The sequence below is a fragment of the Accipiter gentilis genome, chromosome 30 (assembly GCF_929443795.1).
Source record: "Accipiter gentilis chromosome 30, bAccGen1.1, whole genome shotgun sequence".
Taxonomy (NCBI): Eukaryota; Metazoa; Chordata; class Aves; order Accipitriformes; family Accipitridae; genus Astur; species Astur gentilis.
The window spans coordinates 18,347,323-18,366,899 of NC_064909.1; the positions used below are offsets into that span (position 1 = coordinate 18,347,323).

A 19,577-nucleotide genomic window follows, 5' to 3' on the forward strand; every position below is an offset into this window, starting at 1 on the left:
CTGTCTGTCCCTAAACCAGCAACAGCAGTAGCACATCTCAACTGGATGCAGCAGCATTTGCCAAACTGTGCTGCCTGATATCTTGAAGACATCCATTTTAGAAATACGACTTTTAGAACTGGCGTGACAGCGGTAGCTTTTAATACGGTGCCATTAACATCTTCAGAGAAGTATCAACCTTGCTCAAAGGCAGCAGCGTCTTCAGAACAAGCCTGCGTCTTTTCTAAAAGGTACATTGATACCAATCTGTGAAGAAACTAGCGTTTATAAAGGGTTTCAATGAGGAGTGCCAAACCTGGTGGAGCGGCGTGGAAACATAAAAGAAAGGTATGGCTAGGTGCTCTCATGCTGGGAGGAGGGTAGAAGAGACGGAAGGTGAAAAGGAGGAGGATGGATTCCAAAAGCGATGCTATGGTATTCAGGAGCCATAAAATATTACTATGGGAAAGGCAGAGAAAATTAAAGGCCAACTGCAGTCTTGGAAGATCCAGCAATAAAGCAAGCCAAGAGATTCTGTACCCCGGCTGATGAAGCAACTGAAAATGCCTTGAAATGCAGCTTGTGCACAGATTGCTAAAGGAAGCTCAAGAAGCTCAGATTCCTTGTTTTCCTTTTTCAAAGAAAACACGCAACCTCCTTCCACCCCACTAATCCCATCCCAAGGAAATCACTCTATTTTCTAAATTGATCTATGTTCAGTATAAATACATGAATTCTGTGTGCCACTATCTTCAGAACTCAAATGCAGTTTGTCCTTGTTGTAGCCACTTTATATTTTCATGAAGAAACAGAACAGAGAAAAAGAAAAAAATTTTTCATGCTCATCATTTAGGTATAAAACCAAAAAATCCATCCCAAACCTGTTTTTCCTTTCTGCTACATAGGTCTTGAACACAAACTAAGACACACTCCTCCCCAGTTTCCACCATCTTATTTCAGGGACCATTTACCAAACACTGCAAAAGTTAGAAAATGAGGGGGACACGTGGGAAACATGAATATCTGAAAGATCACAGGACATAACTCATTCAGTATCCCCCTCTCCCTCAAGAGTTTATCACCTCTCAGAGATGCATCTAACTTAAAACCATTAATTGTTTCTAACTGCCAGAACTGTCACTCATTCACAACGCATTAGCACACAGGTGTTTTTTTTAACAGCTCCTGCTGTACATAATTTCATTTGCGATGCACACTTTAATTTTTATTTTAAATTCTAAATTCTTTCCAAGTAAAGATCTGAAGGGTTATGTTTCACCTGTGGATTTTTAAAAAATCATATATTTTTTTAAAAAAGTCAGGTGAACAGCTGGACTACAACTCAAACACCAAAAAAACCCAAACCAACATCTAAATACTAATAATTAGTGCAGGGAATGGCTTATGCATTCCTTATTAGTGAAACATACCCTCCTGTCCCACTCCACCCCCAAAATGAAGAATTTTCTACTTTTAAACAGATAAATCAGAACTGTCATTTATGTAATAGAAAATATGCAAACCAGAATACCTTTCACTTACATCTCTGGATTTGCTGCCTTTTGTTTAATAATATAAACACACAGACCAACTGTTAACAGATAACATGCAAATTTTTAAGTTACCATTAATGGCTCAGTAGTCCTATTCAATAAGAAAGGGTTTGCATATCTGAAAAACCTGTTGCCTTTAAAAATGAATAAAATTAGTAACACAGTAATCTTCAGTGCATGGCATTTGCTTAAAATTAAATACAGGCCTGATGAAGGCAACTCTGTACTCACACGAGCAGTCCTGTTCAAGTAACCAGCGTCACTTGCGTAAGTAATATCCTGTAGTTTGCGTTTTAAGTTAAGGCACCTTAATTTGGTTGGTTGGTTGTAGAATTGATAACTGATACACCTTTTGCTTTATGCCTGCTGGAACACTTCTGCTAAATTCATAAGCTTCGGACTGCTTTAATAACAACTTGTAATTAAAAGAACACAGACAACCTTTTCCTCAGTAAAAGTTTTACCCCATCACTTGGAGATCAATTTGGAAGTCACTTTACTGCGTAGCTTTTGTCAAAGCCTTTTTTTTCCCCCCTAAAACAAGAATCCAATAAACCCAAATGAAAACAAGAAACAAAGCCACTATTTCATGCCTTGACAACTGTATTTTTCCACTTCCAGTAATAACTCGAATTTGTTCTTTTAAACTCACTTAGGAAATACCATCATCATAAACTGCATACTGCTCAGGACTCTTTAACTACTTAATTAGCTACTAAAACCCTGCGAAGGAGCTGACGTTGTATTAGAAGAGAAGCAAAATGAGCCAAACTCCACGCATCCCCCACCCTCTTACTCACAAGCGTTAGCGTAAGCCCTTACCTGCTGGGTAACGTTCGATAACTGGCCAGTTGTCCACCTGTAATGTGGCATTGCCACCACTTCTTGTGAAACGTACTACGTGGTATTTTCCATCATTAATGATTGCGTTGATCTCTTCAATAGAGATGTCATCAGTTCCAACATTAAATTTAACTCCAATTTTTCCCTGGTGCTGCATGTCAAAAAAAAAAAAAAAAAAAAAAAAAAAGAGGAAGAAGAAAAAGAAGAACTAATTAAGAGTTGTTTTAGCAAGAAATAGAGACAGTGTGTCATACAGGGAAAGATTTCTAACAACATCTTCCCTCCTCAGATGTAACTTCTGAAGGCTTGCATGTGGCAGTGACAAGCCTCCTGACAGCTCAGTAAGTCCAGGACGTCTCTTTGATGGATAATTGATATTCCAAATGAGTTATTTCACCAAATTGAGTTCTCTCCTTTTCCAAGAGATTCAGACCAAGATGAGGAGGGAGGGAGGAGGAGGAAAGCTCAAGTTTTCTTTCTTTGTCCCCTCCCTCGCCTCCATGAGGATTAAACACCATTTTTCCTTTTAGGCTTCCAAAACGGAAAGCCTTGCAGTGTCAGTTGGAAGAGGTTTGAGGATTTTCTGGCTATGAAAGCCAAGGTCCAGCCCTGCATCTCCTTCCCCCAAACCTCATTCACGCTCAGAGTGTTCACAAATGATAACAAAGGGCGAAACTTTTTCTTTTCTAATGGAGTGGGTTTTTTTTGCATCACACTGCAGTAGCTCTGAACCATTTAGGCAAGAACAGACCAATTGACTAACAAGGACTTTTCTGATCAGAGCCAGAGAGGAGCAAAAGGCATTTGTGACACAGGGACAGCACCTTGTTCCAGCTAAGGGCAAAGGCTCTGATTTTTTTTGCTGGGATTTGCCTGTAAACTCCTGTGCCTGAGTGCGCCCAGGGCTATGGGGACTTCCCACGCGCATTCATACTCAGTACCAAGGCTGCAGATTTTCCAGATGATTGCGATATTGGCACGTTTTCATTTTTATTGTCTTTTAATTATTAAGATGTTCACTTTAATGGGACATTTATGTTTTAACAAAGTCCTTTAATGTCTATTAAAAGTTTAACTTAAGAACTTAATGATTTTTTTTTCTGCCATAAAATCAATTCTATTCCTGAATAAGGATATTTATTAAATTGAGGAGAAAAAAAAAGCACTGCAGGGTATGAGATTAGGGGCTTGTGCATAATAAGTGGCAATTCTATGTGAAATTTCATGTCATTAGTACTGGTACATCCTTCTTAAAAGTTAAAAAACTTCTTAAAGTTTTTACACTACCAGATGAAACACAACGAAACATTTCACTTTGTACCTCTTTGTCATTCACGTCAATCTTTCCAGAACCAGCTTAACCTCTCCTGCATAGCTTTTGTGTCTGTTCCCTCCTTCTTTTACTACCCTGGCAGCACTCCCTGTAGTAAGCGTATCCTGCAGCTCCTTGTCTCTGGAAGTCTCCCAAGTGAAGAACTCAGGAGCTCTTCCACTTTATTTTATTCTCTTTTTAAATACCTGACTTCATTTTCCAGTAGCGCTTGCATATTCCAGTTACACAGTTGAGCAGCTGCTGAACACCTTTGGAGCAAGTCCCTCAACGTTTTGACACTACACTATGACCTCTTCCGCTAAGATCTTTTTTAAAACCCTAGAAGGACCATTTCCTGCTGAGATTTGCAGAATGACTCTGAAAAGTATTTTTTTTTATTTGCTCAGTTCCTTAAATAACGTTCTAAATAGTCTTCTTTTTTTCCTTGTGGATTGTTTTAACGTTTCTCTGTTGGCTGGTCCTACTTTTCCATGCCAACAGGGTGTCAGTAAGGGATCCACCTCACCCAGCACGTGCTCACCCGTTTTTGCGTCTCATGTGAGCTGCGGAGAAATCTCTCACTTGTGCCGGGAGAGTAACTGTAGCTCTGTTTTATTTCAACTGGTTCAACTATGACTCAGAACAGATTTCACCCATTTTCTTCCATGGATGCAATAGCTTATTTGCTTCACCTGTTTCATTCATATGCTTACTTTCTTTATACTGAAATGTATACGAAGAAATATAATATTGTCCTGGCTCTAAAGCAATCTCCTCTTTTACTAATTTACGAAATGCAGAAAACCAGCATGTAATGATAATGGCATATGCACCTTTTCACACTACTTTAAAGAAATCAAAGTCTTTGAGGATTAAAAAAAAAGCTGACTAATTTTACGGTGATTCATAATTTTACTATCCATAACCTACATTTACATACCTGCTTTCCCACTTGCTATATATATGTATATACATATATTATTTTAGATCAAAAAATGACAAGGAAAAAAAGCACCTTTGAGTGAATAGGACAGGTGCAGGCAAAATGAAGTGGCATAAAAGGCGAATATACCAGCAGGTTTTCCAAAACTAAGAGCATGCGGTGTTGCAATGGTTACCAAGTAACCATTTGTAAATGGCCAGGTATTGGCAAGTGAAGTGAATGCTTTACAGACTTGAAGGCAGACCTTTAGCCTTACTTGATACAAATATACTTTTTAGTGGGAAAAAAAAGCAAGTTTCCCTGACTTCCCAACATTTGTACAGAAGTACTGTGCACAGACACCAAGCACGCAGCTGCAATAGCAAAAAATATCACCCTAGTAGTTGATAACATACTGTAGTAATTTTTTTGGCTGTATTTCTAATGCATTTGTGTAGCTGAGAACATGAAAAACTCCATATTGAAAGGATACGTTTCATTATTTCACACTTCTTCAGCACCTCTGGGCATTTATATAACCTCCCATAAAACAAGGAAGCAAATCTGGGTTTCGAGTTTAAGTCTTCCTTATTATTATATCCATATTTAAGTTTGACTTCTGAACCTCACACTAAACGTGATATGGACTACAACCCCATTGCGCACAGCAATTTAGAACTGCAAAATGAAATATGATGCAAAGACCCGACAGTACACAGGCCCAGACAGATGATGACATTACCACAAAGCAGTAAGTCACCACGTATCAGCTGAGTTGCAATAAGCACCTCTGTTTGTAGATAGCATTTTTTTAAGCCCTTGCATAATCATGCAGTAGTTTGACTCACTGTACTGCTCCTTCACTGCAAGATAATGTAAGTCACGTTATTTTTCATTTGTCATTGGGTAAGACCGTGTGGACATACAGTTACTGTGGACCAGCTGATGTACAGTAGCCTGTTGAGATAACTTTTATTTTTCCTTCTTTTTGGAGCAACATGGTAGTGCGGAAAGGGAAGAGACTGATAAAACTGAAGCATGCTAAACTACTATATCCACTTTGCCAGCCTCAGTTGCATAACGCAGTAGTGGAAATTTTCCTTTATCACTTGTTTACTCATACTAATCTTAAAGTCGTTCTTCCTACCAAAACCAGCCTCAGACAAATGCTCTTCAGCATCATGACGATGGGCACTATAGAAATGTCTGTGCGTTACTAAGTACCGCGATAAGTCAACATTACTGTTGAATGATGTTATCTTTGCCTGTGACCTGAAACAGCACAGCATTTCAAGCTCATATTTCTGGGAGGTTATGTTTGCCCACTAGCAAAGATGATCATTTCCGAGTTTCCCTGATAAAAATCAGCTCTGTACACAGGGCGTGTAGAAGTCCACCACGCTGTTTATGGTTCTTAGCCTGTGTTTTACTTCTCTCAATCTTAGCCAGTTGTGAGAGAACATAGCAATGAAATCAGTTCCTTTTCCTACTGTGCCTTTATCCAGTCTGAACTGGGAAGGACACCATAACAGAGTGGAGACACGCAGGAGATGGGAGAGTTTCCAATATTATTTCCAAGAGAGACCAGAAGAGCGGACACACCTTCAGGAGAAGAGCGAAGCATTTCAATAAGTAGTGTTAAACGTTGTTCTCTGTCTCTGGACATTATTTGGAACTTGAAATCAGAAGGTGCTATGAATACTGCTGCAACCATCCCATCACCACCACCGCTCTGAGCAACAGCCAGCAGCTCTGCAGAAAAGCTAAACTTCTGGTTTGGAGGTGCTTTGGCCACGTAGCTCTCCTGTTTCTGAGGCCAGGGTGACTTTCTCTCCACAGCACCCACACAGACAGTAAGCTCATTTGGCGTTACCTAAAGTACCCCTACGCATTACTGCAACGTGCAATGTCGGCTTTGCCTACAGTTTAACCTCTGCTGTCCAGCCACTTGTAGGAGTCCCAGCTCACAGAGTAAGGAAAAAATACGTTAATGGCTTCAAAGCAGTTGGGTAAAAGCCTAAGATATACATGTTTAGCTCCAAACCTACATTCCTAATGTGGGTGTGTGTGCATGCACGTGTATGTACCAATCATTTCAAAACATTTTGTCTTCAAAAGCACTGGCAGCTACTATTGTAATCTAGCAACTCCAGTGGAATATTTTCAAGCATGCTTTATGAATTGTGTACTCTAAATACTTCTACCTTGGCTTTAATAGGCCTTTTCTGCTTCTGATGAAGCACCGAGAATGCTGATGAACCTGAGAACCGAGCAGGAAACGTGAAATGCAAATCAAGCCAGCGGCTGAGAGTGCAATTTGTTCCCTGTTGGACCCTAGTTCAGCGCTACTGATCTGCCAACTCCAAATACAATAAAACCGATGCTAGTATAAAAAAAAAATAAAAATATATATATACAGAATAATGATATTTCCTATAGCATCAGCAAGGTTTTACTGCTCTCTGTAGTAATAATTTTGGAATCAAACAGGAGCGTGTGCAAATTTGGCACAACAGTAGTTTTAGAAGAGACCACAGACAACCTAAGCTCATAACGCTTACAACCTTTAACCACTTCCAAAGAAAAGTAATAATACTGTGTCTCCCACAGGTGAACAAACAGGGAAAAAAACACTCAAGCATGCCAGCTTGCATCTTATAGTGTCGGTCCCTGAGGCACAACTTTCTGGTGAATGTGATAACAAAGTCTCAGAACTAACTGATGGTTTACTTTGATTTTATTGAAGGATACGTTTCTTGAGTTTTATTAAGAAGAGTGAGATCATTTTCACTCAAATGTAATCAGAAGCTAATATTCTATATTACAGAAATTTATGCAAAATAATTAATTTCTGGTTTTCTGAAGCTTGTAAGGAAACGCATATCTGAAAATAGTACCGTGTGCTTCAGGAAGTGAGAGGAGGATATATAATAGACAGAAGATATATTTGAACTCCAAGATTAATTGAGTAACTATGTATATTTTAGTCTAATAATCCATCTATATTTCTTATTACCATCTAGTATCTTCCACAGGAAACCTTTCCTGGGAAAGGCACAGAAAATATAAAACATTTGGGAAGAGTTCTTTGAATGAATACATCTTTTATATTCCAGTGAAAGAACTTCACTTTCTAGATGGTTTTTTGTAATTTTTTGTTACCACTTTTCTCTAGGAAAAGCAATAAAATATTCAACCTAATATTTACCAACAGTAATCAAATCTTTTACTTTTTAGTCAACTGCAGGACAACACACCATAGGAACAGGCATTCTTCTGTCAACCCTCATCTTTAGTACTTACAGTCAGGTTTTGTGTCCCTTCATGAATTCAGAAAGGTAACTGTGTTCAGGGATGGATTATAGCTTTCCGTATATCAGTGTTTGACATACTGTGGAAAACGTAGAAGGGGCGTGAAAACTCTATCGGAGTGCTAGTGGTCAAAGTTACAAGTCATAGGTAGGCACTTCGAGCAAGGAAGCAAAGATTTTTGCTGATGTCTGATAGGGTGCCTCCACCTTGTATTCAGTCTTTGATAGACTGGCATCTGACAAGTGTGAAACTGTTTGTTTTCTCTTTCTTTTCGCAAAAGCTGGAAATAGGTAGCTACTGTGGAGAAGGGAAAAAAAGAAAAAAAAAAAAAAAAAAAGAACCACAACAAACCAAACTTCTCCCTTTCCTGGTTGTCTGATAAGGATACTGTGCTATTCCCAGTGTTCCTTCTTGCCAGTTCTCACCATTTATTTGCAACTTTCCTGATATTTGCTTATTTCTTAAATCCACAGCTCTGTAGACCATAGTTGATGAGAAAATCCCACTTTTCATTTTAAGCCAAGCTCCTAGTTCTGATAATTGTACAGAAAAGCTTAAAACCCAAAGCCTTGCAGACTACTAGAAAGAACTGAAAATCATGTTAAATCCCATTATTTTAAACTAAATGCTTGATTTTTTTTCAGCTAAAGGTGTGATACTCTGAGCAAGAGACACTGATTTCATTACCCTCGTATCAAATGGGAGCAACACGCGGCAAAGTGGGCTTCCTCTCAATCCAGTCTCCCAGCAATTCTGACTGCTTCTCCATCACTGGACCTGTTTCCAGAAAGATTTGGTCTCCTCTACTTGAGTCTCAGCCTCCTGGTCCCCAAGACAGTGGGACTGGAGGGATGAACTGACAATACTTACTTCCAAAATGCTCTGCAAGACTTTATCTACAGCTGACTAGACTTTCTGAGCCTTCAGTAACACAGCATGCTTGCACTCAGGAAGTTTTTTCACGACTTGAAGGGTATCATGACTTGGCTTGAGTGGTAGCTGGACTCCAAACGTGACCCGTGAGATTCCTGCGAGAAGCGCGGTCAGGTCTCTGGTACCTGTTTGCCCACGCCGATTTGAAATGCAATCCTGGCAACTAAATGCTGCCTAACACCACGCTAATATTCATACTATTCAGAGAGGAAAAATGTTGTCTGCAGGGCCAGAAATGTTACCAGTATTTCCTGCAGCACTGGTGCATGCTCACTTAAGTGCAAACCCATGCACGCCTTTCTCATCTACACCAAGATCCTTCCAGAGACAGTACAAGGCACTTGAAAAACAGATCTATAGTCATAAATGTACAGCAACAAACCTCTTTTTCCTCCCCTAATTTTGGATCCTCAATCAGTTGTTTCGTGGATTTTTTTAAAGAGAGATGGAGAGTGAATTTGCAACATATTTTGCTCTCACGTTTTACTCGGAAGTTCTGTAAGATCATTTCATAAACCTTTAAATGACCCCAGTTGCATGCCATTAAGTTATCTAGATTTTCTAAACCAATACAGAAATAATAAAAATTCATTGTTCACCAGATGCCCCTGGTTCACATATAAGAAATAACACTGTCACTGTAACAATATTATGTATGCAAATACATACAGATGCTACCAGAGCTACTGCACTCTTAAATGTTGTTCGATAAAAATTAAGCAGCTTCTAGCCTTAAACCAATGACCCTTAAAAGAGGTAAGTGAAATATGGGCCCAGCATCACACTAATTTACAACTGAGGCGTACCTGAAAGAAAAAGCTAAGTGGCTCACTATGCGGAAGAAGTGACACATGACTTAAACCAATTTTTTTTTAATGTCACAAAATGCCATATATGCAACCACAGAACAAAAAGCCTGGAAAGAAGGTATCACAGAAGTGTTCCCTGCCCCAGCGTTTCAGGGCAGGAAGCACCTACTCTTTTCTACTATGAAATAATGACTTGTATCACTTTCTGCTTTAAAATAATTGTCCTCACAGTCTGCTTGAAGTGTTGTTACAGCAATTCGATTTATACATAAAGCTCAGCAAGCAGAAAATTTAGAAATATTTATAAATCTACAATTCTGACACTGCAGCTCTCAGGCTGCAGTTTTCCCGTTTAGTTTTAAACATTGTAATTCTCACTGCTATATATCATAGCTGTATTTCAAGTTACTCTGATGATGAATTACTGAGACCATACCATTACCTTAACAACGAGCCCCCAAAAATGCAATAGTTATGGAAGACATATGGTGTAGAGCCCACAGCAGCAGCATACTGCATCTCATTATCCACTCAGCATCATTACTGCAGTACACAAAATTAAATTTTTCTGAGAAAATATGCAGTAAAGAACAAATTAAGTAGTCAGCCCTTAATGTGGTACTTCTGTCAAAGCAGCATGTCGCACAAAAATGTCTTGACCTTGCTAGTGTCTCACCAAGGATTCCCAGTTGTGGTGAGATGGTGTGGATGGGTCGAAGAGACTACAGAAGCTGTTAATACCAAACAGAGCCGAATTTGAAGGAAAACAAAGAGTTTTAACTACTGGCCAAGGTAACTCACATGCCTTGGCTTTGCTCTTACACACTTATTTTCCATCTAGGCAGACACCTTGGAGCTTGGGTACCCGAAATATAGTATGCCCAGCCTGAGGAATAGCATGTTCATGGGGAGGCTCCAGCTACTCAAAACCAGCAAACGCTCTCCCTCCCCACACGTACATCAACACGTGTTTCCAGATGAGCACAGTGAGATTTGAAAATTAGGCTTGCTTTCCACTTTTTTTTTTGGTAGTGTTTTTATACAGAGATGATTAAAATAGTGTTCCTGGGACTGGATAGAGTTGTTCAAAGGTGTAAAAATACTCCTAGAAAAAACCCGAACGAGTAGCACCTTAATATCAGTACAATCTAATCCACACTGGAAATTGTGCTGGTTTAAGGGTATTGATTTCTGTGCTTAGAAAGGCTTCACAGAACTCCTGTGATAATTTGTGTGTCTGAAACAAATCCAAAGTCAGAGTCAGTAGGAGGTATAACTGGGACCAGAAGTGAAGAATCAGCAAATTCTCAAGCAGGCTTTCATGCTAAATGATTAATAGCTATACGATCAACACGCATGCTCATGAAAACACAAGTAATAAGTTTTTGAGAATGTGGGTCAAAGGTCTTTTCATATTAAAAACCTATAGGGAATTATTAAAACCAAAAAATGGTATTAGACATGCAACTCCTGTTGAACTTTAATAAAAACTGAACACCTACCTGCTATTCACTCCTTTGATAAGCTTTCCTTTAATATTAACGACAATCTCGAATATTTCCAGATGCCCACCACAAACACTGGGACAAAGTGCTTTTTAAACACTGTTTAAATGCAGACTGCATTCCTTTATTGTTCTGATTGCCTGTATGCAAATGTATTTCCAGAATTGTCTCCTAACCCTTCTTCTCTTCCTTTGGAGTCTCCAATTGGAAACAACCTGTTCCTAATTCATCTTGGCTGCTAAGTACTCATTATTGACATGGACTTACATGAAAGCAAACCTAAAGAAAAAACAAAAAAAAAAACCAGCCCACAAAGTGATTTAAAAGCCAGGCACCTGAATAGTGGACCTAGATGAATATTTTTGCCTCCTATCTGTAAAATGAAGAAAACACAATATTCTCACTTCAGAAACTTGTCTATCTGAAACAATTCATATCCGCAAAGTAGTTAAGCAGAAGTAGACAACAAACCCCCAAACAAACAAACAAAAAAATAGATTACTGGTCTATGAGACAAATGTACAACTGAGGTGAAAAGAGCTCGCACAAGGAAACATAGCTATGCTGATGCTACAACACGCCACGGCTTGGGCTTGGGCTCCCTGCACAAAAGCAAGTTCTGGTTGTTGTCCCATTTTCTGAGCAGTCCTATCATTTCTGTTGCCAGCTTGCTTTCTCTTATCATCAAGTGTAGAGTCATCCTATGGCAAGCTTTAATACCATGTATATTTTTCTCAATGGTAGTAGTTTCCTTTATCTTACCTTTCTTCATCTTGAAGATGTTTCAGCATCAAACCCAATTTGACAATTTCCCTGCGTGCTGTGCTGAGATACGCAGTGCAGAGTAGCCTATTATCAATGCTACAACAGAGAATCTCACTTCTTTTGATCACTTAATGCTGCAGAGCATGTAAAAATTCTTACAGTGAATACATGTAGCGCATCAAGTGATCAAACAGTGTTAGTTGACTGGACTGTGAAATCCAACGGGTAGCTGGAAGGAGAAAGCAAAATGTGATAGCTACCTCTACGTTCTCCTCTGCTACTGCTGCTAACAGCCCCCAAGGTTTGAACGACATTGTTTTGGCATGTTAAAAACCAAACCAAAACAAAAAACCACCCTGTGGAAGAGAAGTGCCACAAAGTAATGAAAGGGCTGTGTACAGGAAAGCATTAGTGCTTGTGAACAGCTTCTACAAGGAAGAAATCTCTGAAGGAAGCATTGCAAAATAGCACGAGCACCTTCAACAATATGCTCTTCCAAATGAGAGAAGCTTGCAAATAAACTTAGTTGTATTTAGAAGAAACCTGCCAGACACTTGAAAAGGCTAACCCCAATCAAATCGGACAAAATCAAACCAGAAGTTAACCCACAGCAAGGGAGCTTTGCATATAACAGAGTTCAATACTGTCAGGCTCCGAATGCCTCTCCGAAGCAGGGAACAATCATGAATGTTGTTGTCTTCACTGCAATGAGCAGCATCAGGCTTGAATAATGTCCAGATATATTATTTGTGTTCATGAACCCAATAGTATTTTTAAAAAATCCCTACCAGTATACACAAATGCTTGCTATAGAACACGTAGCCCAACAGCCACTTAAGAACCAAAATTGCAAGAGGCATCATTATCTTCAAACTGCACAAGGGAACGGAACAATGTCATCCTTTTAGTTACAAATTCTTCACTTCTTATGTACTTTACAGTAGACTTTTACTACTGTTGGAAATTACCACTTTGCAAATGGGGTCCGTTAGGCAACCAGCAATCAACTTTTTAGGGCATTATTCTAACCTCACTGATAGTATACTCCTGATTTCTGCCCTTCGTGCATTTACCTTCTTCTTTTTGTGTTTTTTATATACCTGGGAGATATTTACCTCTCAAAGTTAAAAGTCCGAAGTAACTCCAGTGAAGTCAAGGCCACTTTAGAAATAGTGACATGGTAAAACCAGGGCAGCTCTCATTAGAGTTACTTGTCACCTTTTCAGAGCTTCTGCTTCTTACCACTCTTCTCACATATTACAGCGTGGAAGAGATGTGATGGTAAAATATTTGACAGACAGCTAATGCAAATCATGTGCTTTCACCATTTTTATTAAAATTCTGGCTTTACTAAGATCAAGGTTTTCCTAGAAAAAACTTAGTAGAAACCAGACATGTAACTGTTTTCATTTTCATACTCCTACAGCTTTAATGTTAGTGAGAGACTATTTGAAAAGGAAAAAAAAAAAAAAAAAAAAAAAAAAAGGAAGGCGCAGGATTTCACACACTAGAAGACCCCCGCTATAAATAGTTGCCCTACAAATACATCCCATCCCCATAGCTCAGCCACTCCAAAATGCAACCTAGCTGGCTAGACTATCTCTGACTTGCGACATGTAAATCTTTGATTACTTGCACGTTGTGAATAGCTTTGCTGCTATTCCGTCAGATAAGCCTTTGCAAATATATCAGGGTGGCAGGGAAGAGAATGGGCATCTCTGAAAAGGAAGGAAGGAAAAAAACCCAAAACAGTAGAGAGCGACTGGGAAGGGAATTCATGGACCTGTTCGACCAAGTCCCACTCTTAAGACTTCCTAAAAACATAGCAGGGGGAAAAAACTGCGCCTTCAATAGCCTTCTGGATAGCTTATGTTTGAAATGCCTTGTACTCTGCAGCAGATAACCCAATGTCTTGCTGACTTTGCTAGCATCACAGAGGTGAGGTTTCCACATGGGTGAACTAACCACTCTTGAGCAATTTATTCAAGAGCATTAGATTCAAAATGGCTTTAGTATAGCATCAGGCAAGGTAGGTGGGTGCGCATATGTGTGTGGCTGTGCACACATCCAGCCTTTCAGACATTGTTCTGTACTAAATGTGATAACTTTAGGGCTATAAAAAGCAAACCCTATTTCTTTTTCTCCTCTTATTTTTCCAAATTGTGCTTTGCCCACAACTAGTCTCATTAAGCAGTAGTATCATTAGAGGACATCATGCACAAATCTTTTCACCTGAAGTGAAGCAATCTTCTTGCCACTTCTGCTTTGCCTGTGCAATTGCTAACAGATTTCTTGGCTCGTTTACCGTTGCAAAGGGCATTTGAGATTGACAGATCTCCCCCACAAGCATTCTCCCATTTCCTCTTCCAGCTCTGCACACCCTGGGGACTGCTCAGGCAGAGCATCGTGCAAGTGCTGCGCCCGTCCTGCTGTGAAGAAACTCCACAAACTCCAGCACACGGTACGTACCACAAACAAGGAATCCATTGGAGGTCCTTCTTACATTACAGGAGGACTGACTTTGCCTCCCAGAGAACTGTAATTAGTTTCTGTGCTGCATCCCACACTCAGAAGCTAAACCTGACACAGAGACAGGTACTGACAATCAAACCCTTTTCCCTTCTTTCACCAATACAAATACATCATGATCTATATACGTATGCAGATGCCTCCGTGTACACTTGTATATCCATGTGTTTTACGTACGCATACAATATAGATGAATGACGAGGTGAGACAGAACCTCCTACTGCACAACACTCCATACAGAGGGATAAGAATGCAAACCAACACAATGAATATATGCCATTGCTGCTTAGCGAAAGGTGTTCAGGTGCTAAGACGATGAGCAGAGTAGGACAACCATGGTAAACTGGATTCCATGGGAATGATAATATTAAATAATAACATTTGTAATCACCTCAGGGCAGAGATAGGTGCCATGCTTTTTTTCTTTATGAGCAACGAATTACAGAAGGGTGAGGTTTGCAGAAGATGTACATTCTTGAGCTTTGCAGTTTTGTTCTTTGACTAATTTAACTAACGCTGTTCTAATTTAAAATGTCTTCAGTGTATCAGTTTCAGTGCTGATGGATGCTTGCCTCCTGCAGAATACTATCAATTAAGAGGCTTATTCCAACCATAAAAATAAAATAATGCTCTGTTTATTGTTAACAGAGAGACTAAACTATAATAAGGATTCCTGATTAATTACTTATCAAGGAGAATTGACCTTAATTAGGGTCAACTTCTATGGCAGACAGCTTAATTTATTCTTTAATTTCCGTGTGTGAACACATTTCTCTCTACAGAACAATTGATTCACAGCTCAATTCAAACTCTTCAATTGTATTTTTATTTTTTAAAGGAAAAATAAATAAAACCGGTATCTTTTGAAACCGGTATATCTGTTCAGAGTAAGACCCAATTGCCTTAAGCAACTAAAATTAATGTTTCCTGGTTTTTTACTCCTGTTAACCTGCTAAAACAATTCTTGCAGAGGTAGCAGTACTGGTGGGATCTGGGCAGTTCTCAGACCCCCCAACATCCTTAAACTAGTTCAGGTGCTGACACCAGTGCACGAGTGGGGTGCATTTCCAAACAGGTGAGTGTTCAGACAGTCAGCCTATGCTGCATTATCCCCTCAGTGCCCTTCTCCCACTGTTTGAGTGGAACAATTTTAAAGCAGCTTGGATATGTTGACACAGCTAATTGTCATGCCTTCGACTGAAGCACAGACAGCTCCTTAACTTCGTCCTCTGCAGATGTAACAAGTCAGAAGCAGTAAACTAAAATACTGTGCAATGTGCCTACTTAATAAAATACCTAGGGGTGTGCATGTTCCACAGTCATTAATGAGACTGATATATAGCACAGACAACCCCGGGTATGCATATATGAGGAGCAGCTGTGGCATTAGAGAAAAATCAGGCTGCCAAGCCTATCTAAGAAGCTGGGTAAATACACAGGAAATCTTGTGCCGAGATGTGTGCTGTCACAGCTAGATGTCTGTCTACGTATACCCCAAGGGAAGGTAGGTGGATTCTGTTCCTTCTCATGTATCCTCATAACAATTATTTCCAAAATATTAATGTCCTAAAAAAAAAAAAAAAAAAAAAAAGTCCCCCTCTGACATACAGCTAAAATGATTGCATTTGGGAAGGTACATGGATTCACTGTTTGAAACTACAAAACTCTCACTGCTTACTATATTTACCTTTAGGTACTTATTAGTATTGATATCAAGTAAGAAAAGGTTATGGCTTGACTCTTAGTAATTGGGATGGATAACAATAGGGAAAAATAGATGTGTTTTCCTTGTGAACAATTGTTTTGTTCTAAAAATTAATGAAACGCAATATGAAGCCTCATGATGCAACTCATGCAGAGATGACCTATGATCCGCTAGAGGGTTGCTTTGAGAACTTCATATAAAAATAAATAAATGGGGGAAAAAAAAAATCCATAACCAACTATAAAGCACTTAATACTTTCACAGTTTTCTAATAAAGGAATGTACCCAAAACCTAATACATTGAGGTAAACCTTCCATATCCAGCATCTAACTTCTTTGTCATTACTATCCCTGTTGGGCAATGGACTTAAGGTATGTTCGATACAGAAACAAATAAAAAGTGCAGGGAGCAGCACAGTAGGCGTGGCCTTTAATTTGTAATCTCTGAATTTTTTTTTTCTGGCCATTTATAATCTGCTAATTACAAATCTACAGTATGAGCTAGATTCCAATTACTAGTGAAAACCTGTTAAATCACGCTTACAACGTTAAAAAGCCATTAAAACAAACAGACAACCCCCCACACTGGTCAGCTTTTAGACGTGCTTTAGGAAACACCATATTCTTATCCCACACCGTGTCCTTGCAGGCTGGAGTACTTTCCACTCCAGCGAGTCCAGGCATTCCCACTCAGCGATTCCCACCACCAGCCTCCACAACCATTCCAAAAGCAGTAGATCTTAAACGCTGTTTCTATACAGCCTCCTGCTTCCCCCCCGCCGACGATTTCCTAGCCGAGCTGAAGTTTTCAGGTTTCCTTAGGTCCCCTTTCCACGGCACAGCCTAACAAAACAGTGACCCCGCTCCACATGTCCCTTGTTCTTGGAGAAAAAGCCATATAAGAAGGAACTGTAACACGAAGGGTCGGGGCAGCAGAGCATGACGGTGACTTCGGGGATCTTTGAAAACAGATTAATGATTAAAATATCACCACACTACATTGTTGTAACACCTTCCACACAGCCCGGTCCTAAAGAGTTTTCCTATGAATCAGTGGCATTAAGATTATGAAATTAAGGCTTGCTCTCTACTTGCCCTCCTTCTTTCTTGTATACCTTGCAATCCATGTACTGTCCCCTCACCCCCTAAAGCACCTCCAAACATATTTTCCAAAGAGGATATGGTAAAACATGTGGACATAAATAGTACTATGCATAACAACTGTTCTTCTGTCCCCCTTGGGCTATCCTTTGAGGGCTATCATTGTTGGTAATAACTTGCTTTGCTTTAAAGAGCAAATAAGTGAAAAATAGCAAATGCAAACATGGAGAAAATAATGCAGAAACATCTATTGAATGATTGTACAGGCTTCCCAAGTCATTTTAAATTATGTAGACTTAGAAGAACAATTCAGTGTAGATATTGGCTGCAAAAAAGGTATTTTATACCTTCTTGCTACCACCAGAATAGCTTCAGCAAACAGTTCTAACCAAGCCAGTGAGCCAAATCATAAAGCTTCAGGCAGTCATGAAAAACTATTGATTTTTTTTTTTTTAAAACCTTTCTTCAGCTGTAAATTTCTATTGATATGTGACAAAAATGTGCAAGTGGCATTTGCTAGTATAGCCATTGTGGGAAAAGCCAAGATTGCAACTTCTCTGGTTAAGCCACTCAGAAGTTTAATGTGGTCAGCTTCAGACTGCTCCAGCCAATCTTGGATCAAATAAAACACAACACATATGTTTCCCAATAGCAATAATCAAAACTGAGGTTTTCAGATTTTGCTGGAAACAAAATTACAGCAAGAAGAAATGGGCTGGATATTTCTTTTTATTGCTGAGAAACAGACTCCTAACAACCAACTATGTGGATTTATTTTATTTTTTGAAGTTAGCTCGTCTATCCTCTGCTGATACATGACTGATACCTCCTTCCTCCCTGCTGACCCACACTCGGGGCTAAGGGGACGTGATCCCTGCTCGCTTTATCTGTGTGTCTTCACTCCCTACAAGCAACGACATTTTAAAAGCCAGGGCTGGCACTTCCTAAGAAAGGATGACTCAAGGCTGAGCTATGTGTTGCCCCTCCTGTCTCTAAACATCATATCTTTTATTTCCCCCTGCTCCTAACAGTGGAAAAAAGAGCTCATTCCCATGGGAGCTCGGGTCCTCTATTCACCATCAGGTGGGACAACCCATCAGCCAGCCTCCGCCGGTGCCTTTGGGATGACACCAACCTTTTCGGGTTGAAGGTGTGTCTGCAGCGCAAGTTGGGCCACTCTCTCCTGCAAACAAAAGCTACAAAAATGGGGTAATAAACTTTCAACAGTGACTAGGGTACTCAAATGCAAAGCTGCCAGCAGCTGGTGCTGCAGGCAACACTGCAACCCAACTTTACGACTGCTCTTACTCATATGAGCAAGAACAGTTTGCTTACATCTCCCCAGAATATAGTCACATTTCTGGCTGGCTATATTGTGGCTTGCACTCAGTCTCTCACCCTAAATATGCTGTTGAGAAAACAGGGGTAGGGAGGTCCCAGGAGTGCAAACTGATCATGGTTTCTAAAATTACAAGGAGGGAAACATGGATAAATATTTCTTTTGCTGCCCATGTAGCAAAATGAGCATCAGAGTTTCCAACCCAATGCAGCAAAATAGAAAGGGACCGTTCTTTTGACCAGTGCCTGATAATTCAGACACTCAATACATGAGAGTAAATCAAGTCTGGATAGAGCAACACAGCAGCTAAAAGGATAAAAATCATTCACTGCAATTCAAACGTTAGAAAACTTCCTTCTGGACCTTCACGTTGGAGCAGAGCACCTAAAAGAGAGTAGAGATGGGAAGCCCCACAGATTCTCCGAGCTTTGCACTGCTCTCCCCGATGCCTGGAGAGGCTGCACATTGCTCCATTTCCCAGCTGCTGCTCGCACCACTTTCTAAGGGTGGGATGGACCACTTCCTATGTTAATTTAATATTGTGATTCTGGCAACAACTGTAGTACTGTTTTTACTTCCTTCCGGAGTCGTTCACTGGAGATTTTCCCCAGGTTTGTTACCAGGAGCAAAGCAGAGTAACACAGTGGTGAAGGGGGCTAGTGGAGGAAATCACGCACTGCCACGACTTGGCCCTAATGCTGGCCTTGCTGCTTTTACCTATGCTTCGTATTACAAAGAAAAATACATGATGACATCATGTATTTAAAAAAAAACAACCAACACAAAACTTTCTGAGTCTTCAGCTATATCATTCCTGGCATCCCATTACAGCTTCTGTAGACCAGCAAACTGCTGGTATTTATTATTAAATGAAACTGAACCTCAAACCCTCATGGAAAAAAACAGATAGGATGTATATGAAGTACTTGCCTGCACCTGCCAACGCTTGTCTCACTGTTGCAGAAGATAC

General features: G+C 39.8%; 1 protein-coding gene across 27 annotated transcripts in view; it reads right to left on the minus strand.

Moving 5' to 3' along the window:
- The window catches only part of NRXN1 (neurexin 1), a 720,174-nt gene that overhangs the window by 121,447 nt on the left and 579,150 nt on the right, over positions 1–19,577 (minus strand). For all 27 annotated transcript variants that reach the window (XM_049833873.1, XM_049833872.1, XM_049833882.1 and 24 more), the window contains one exon: positions 2,355–2,526. In XM_049833873.1, the coding sequence (XP_049689830.1) occupies positions 2,355–2,526 (172 nt within the window). The remainder of the gene's footprint in view (positions 1–2,354; positions 2,527–19,577) is intronic.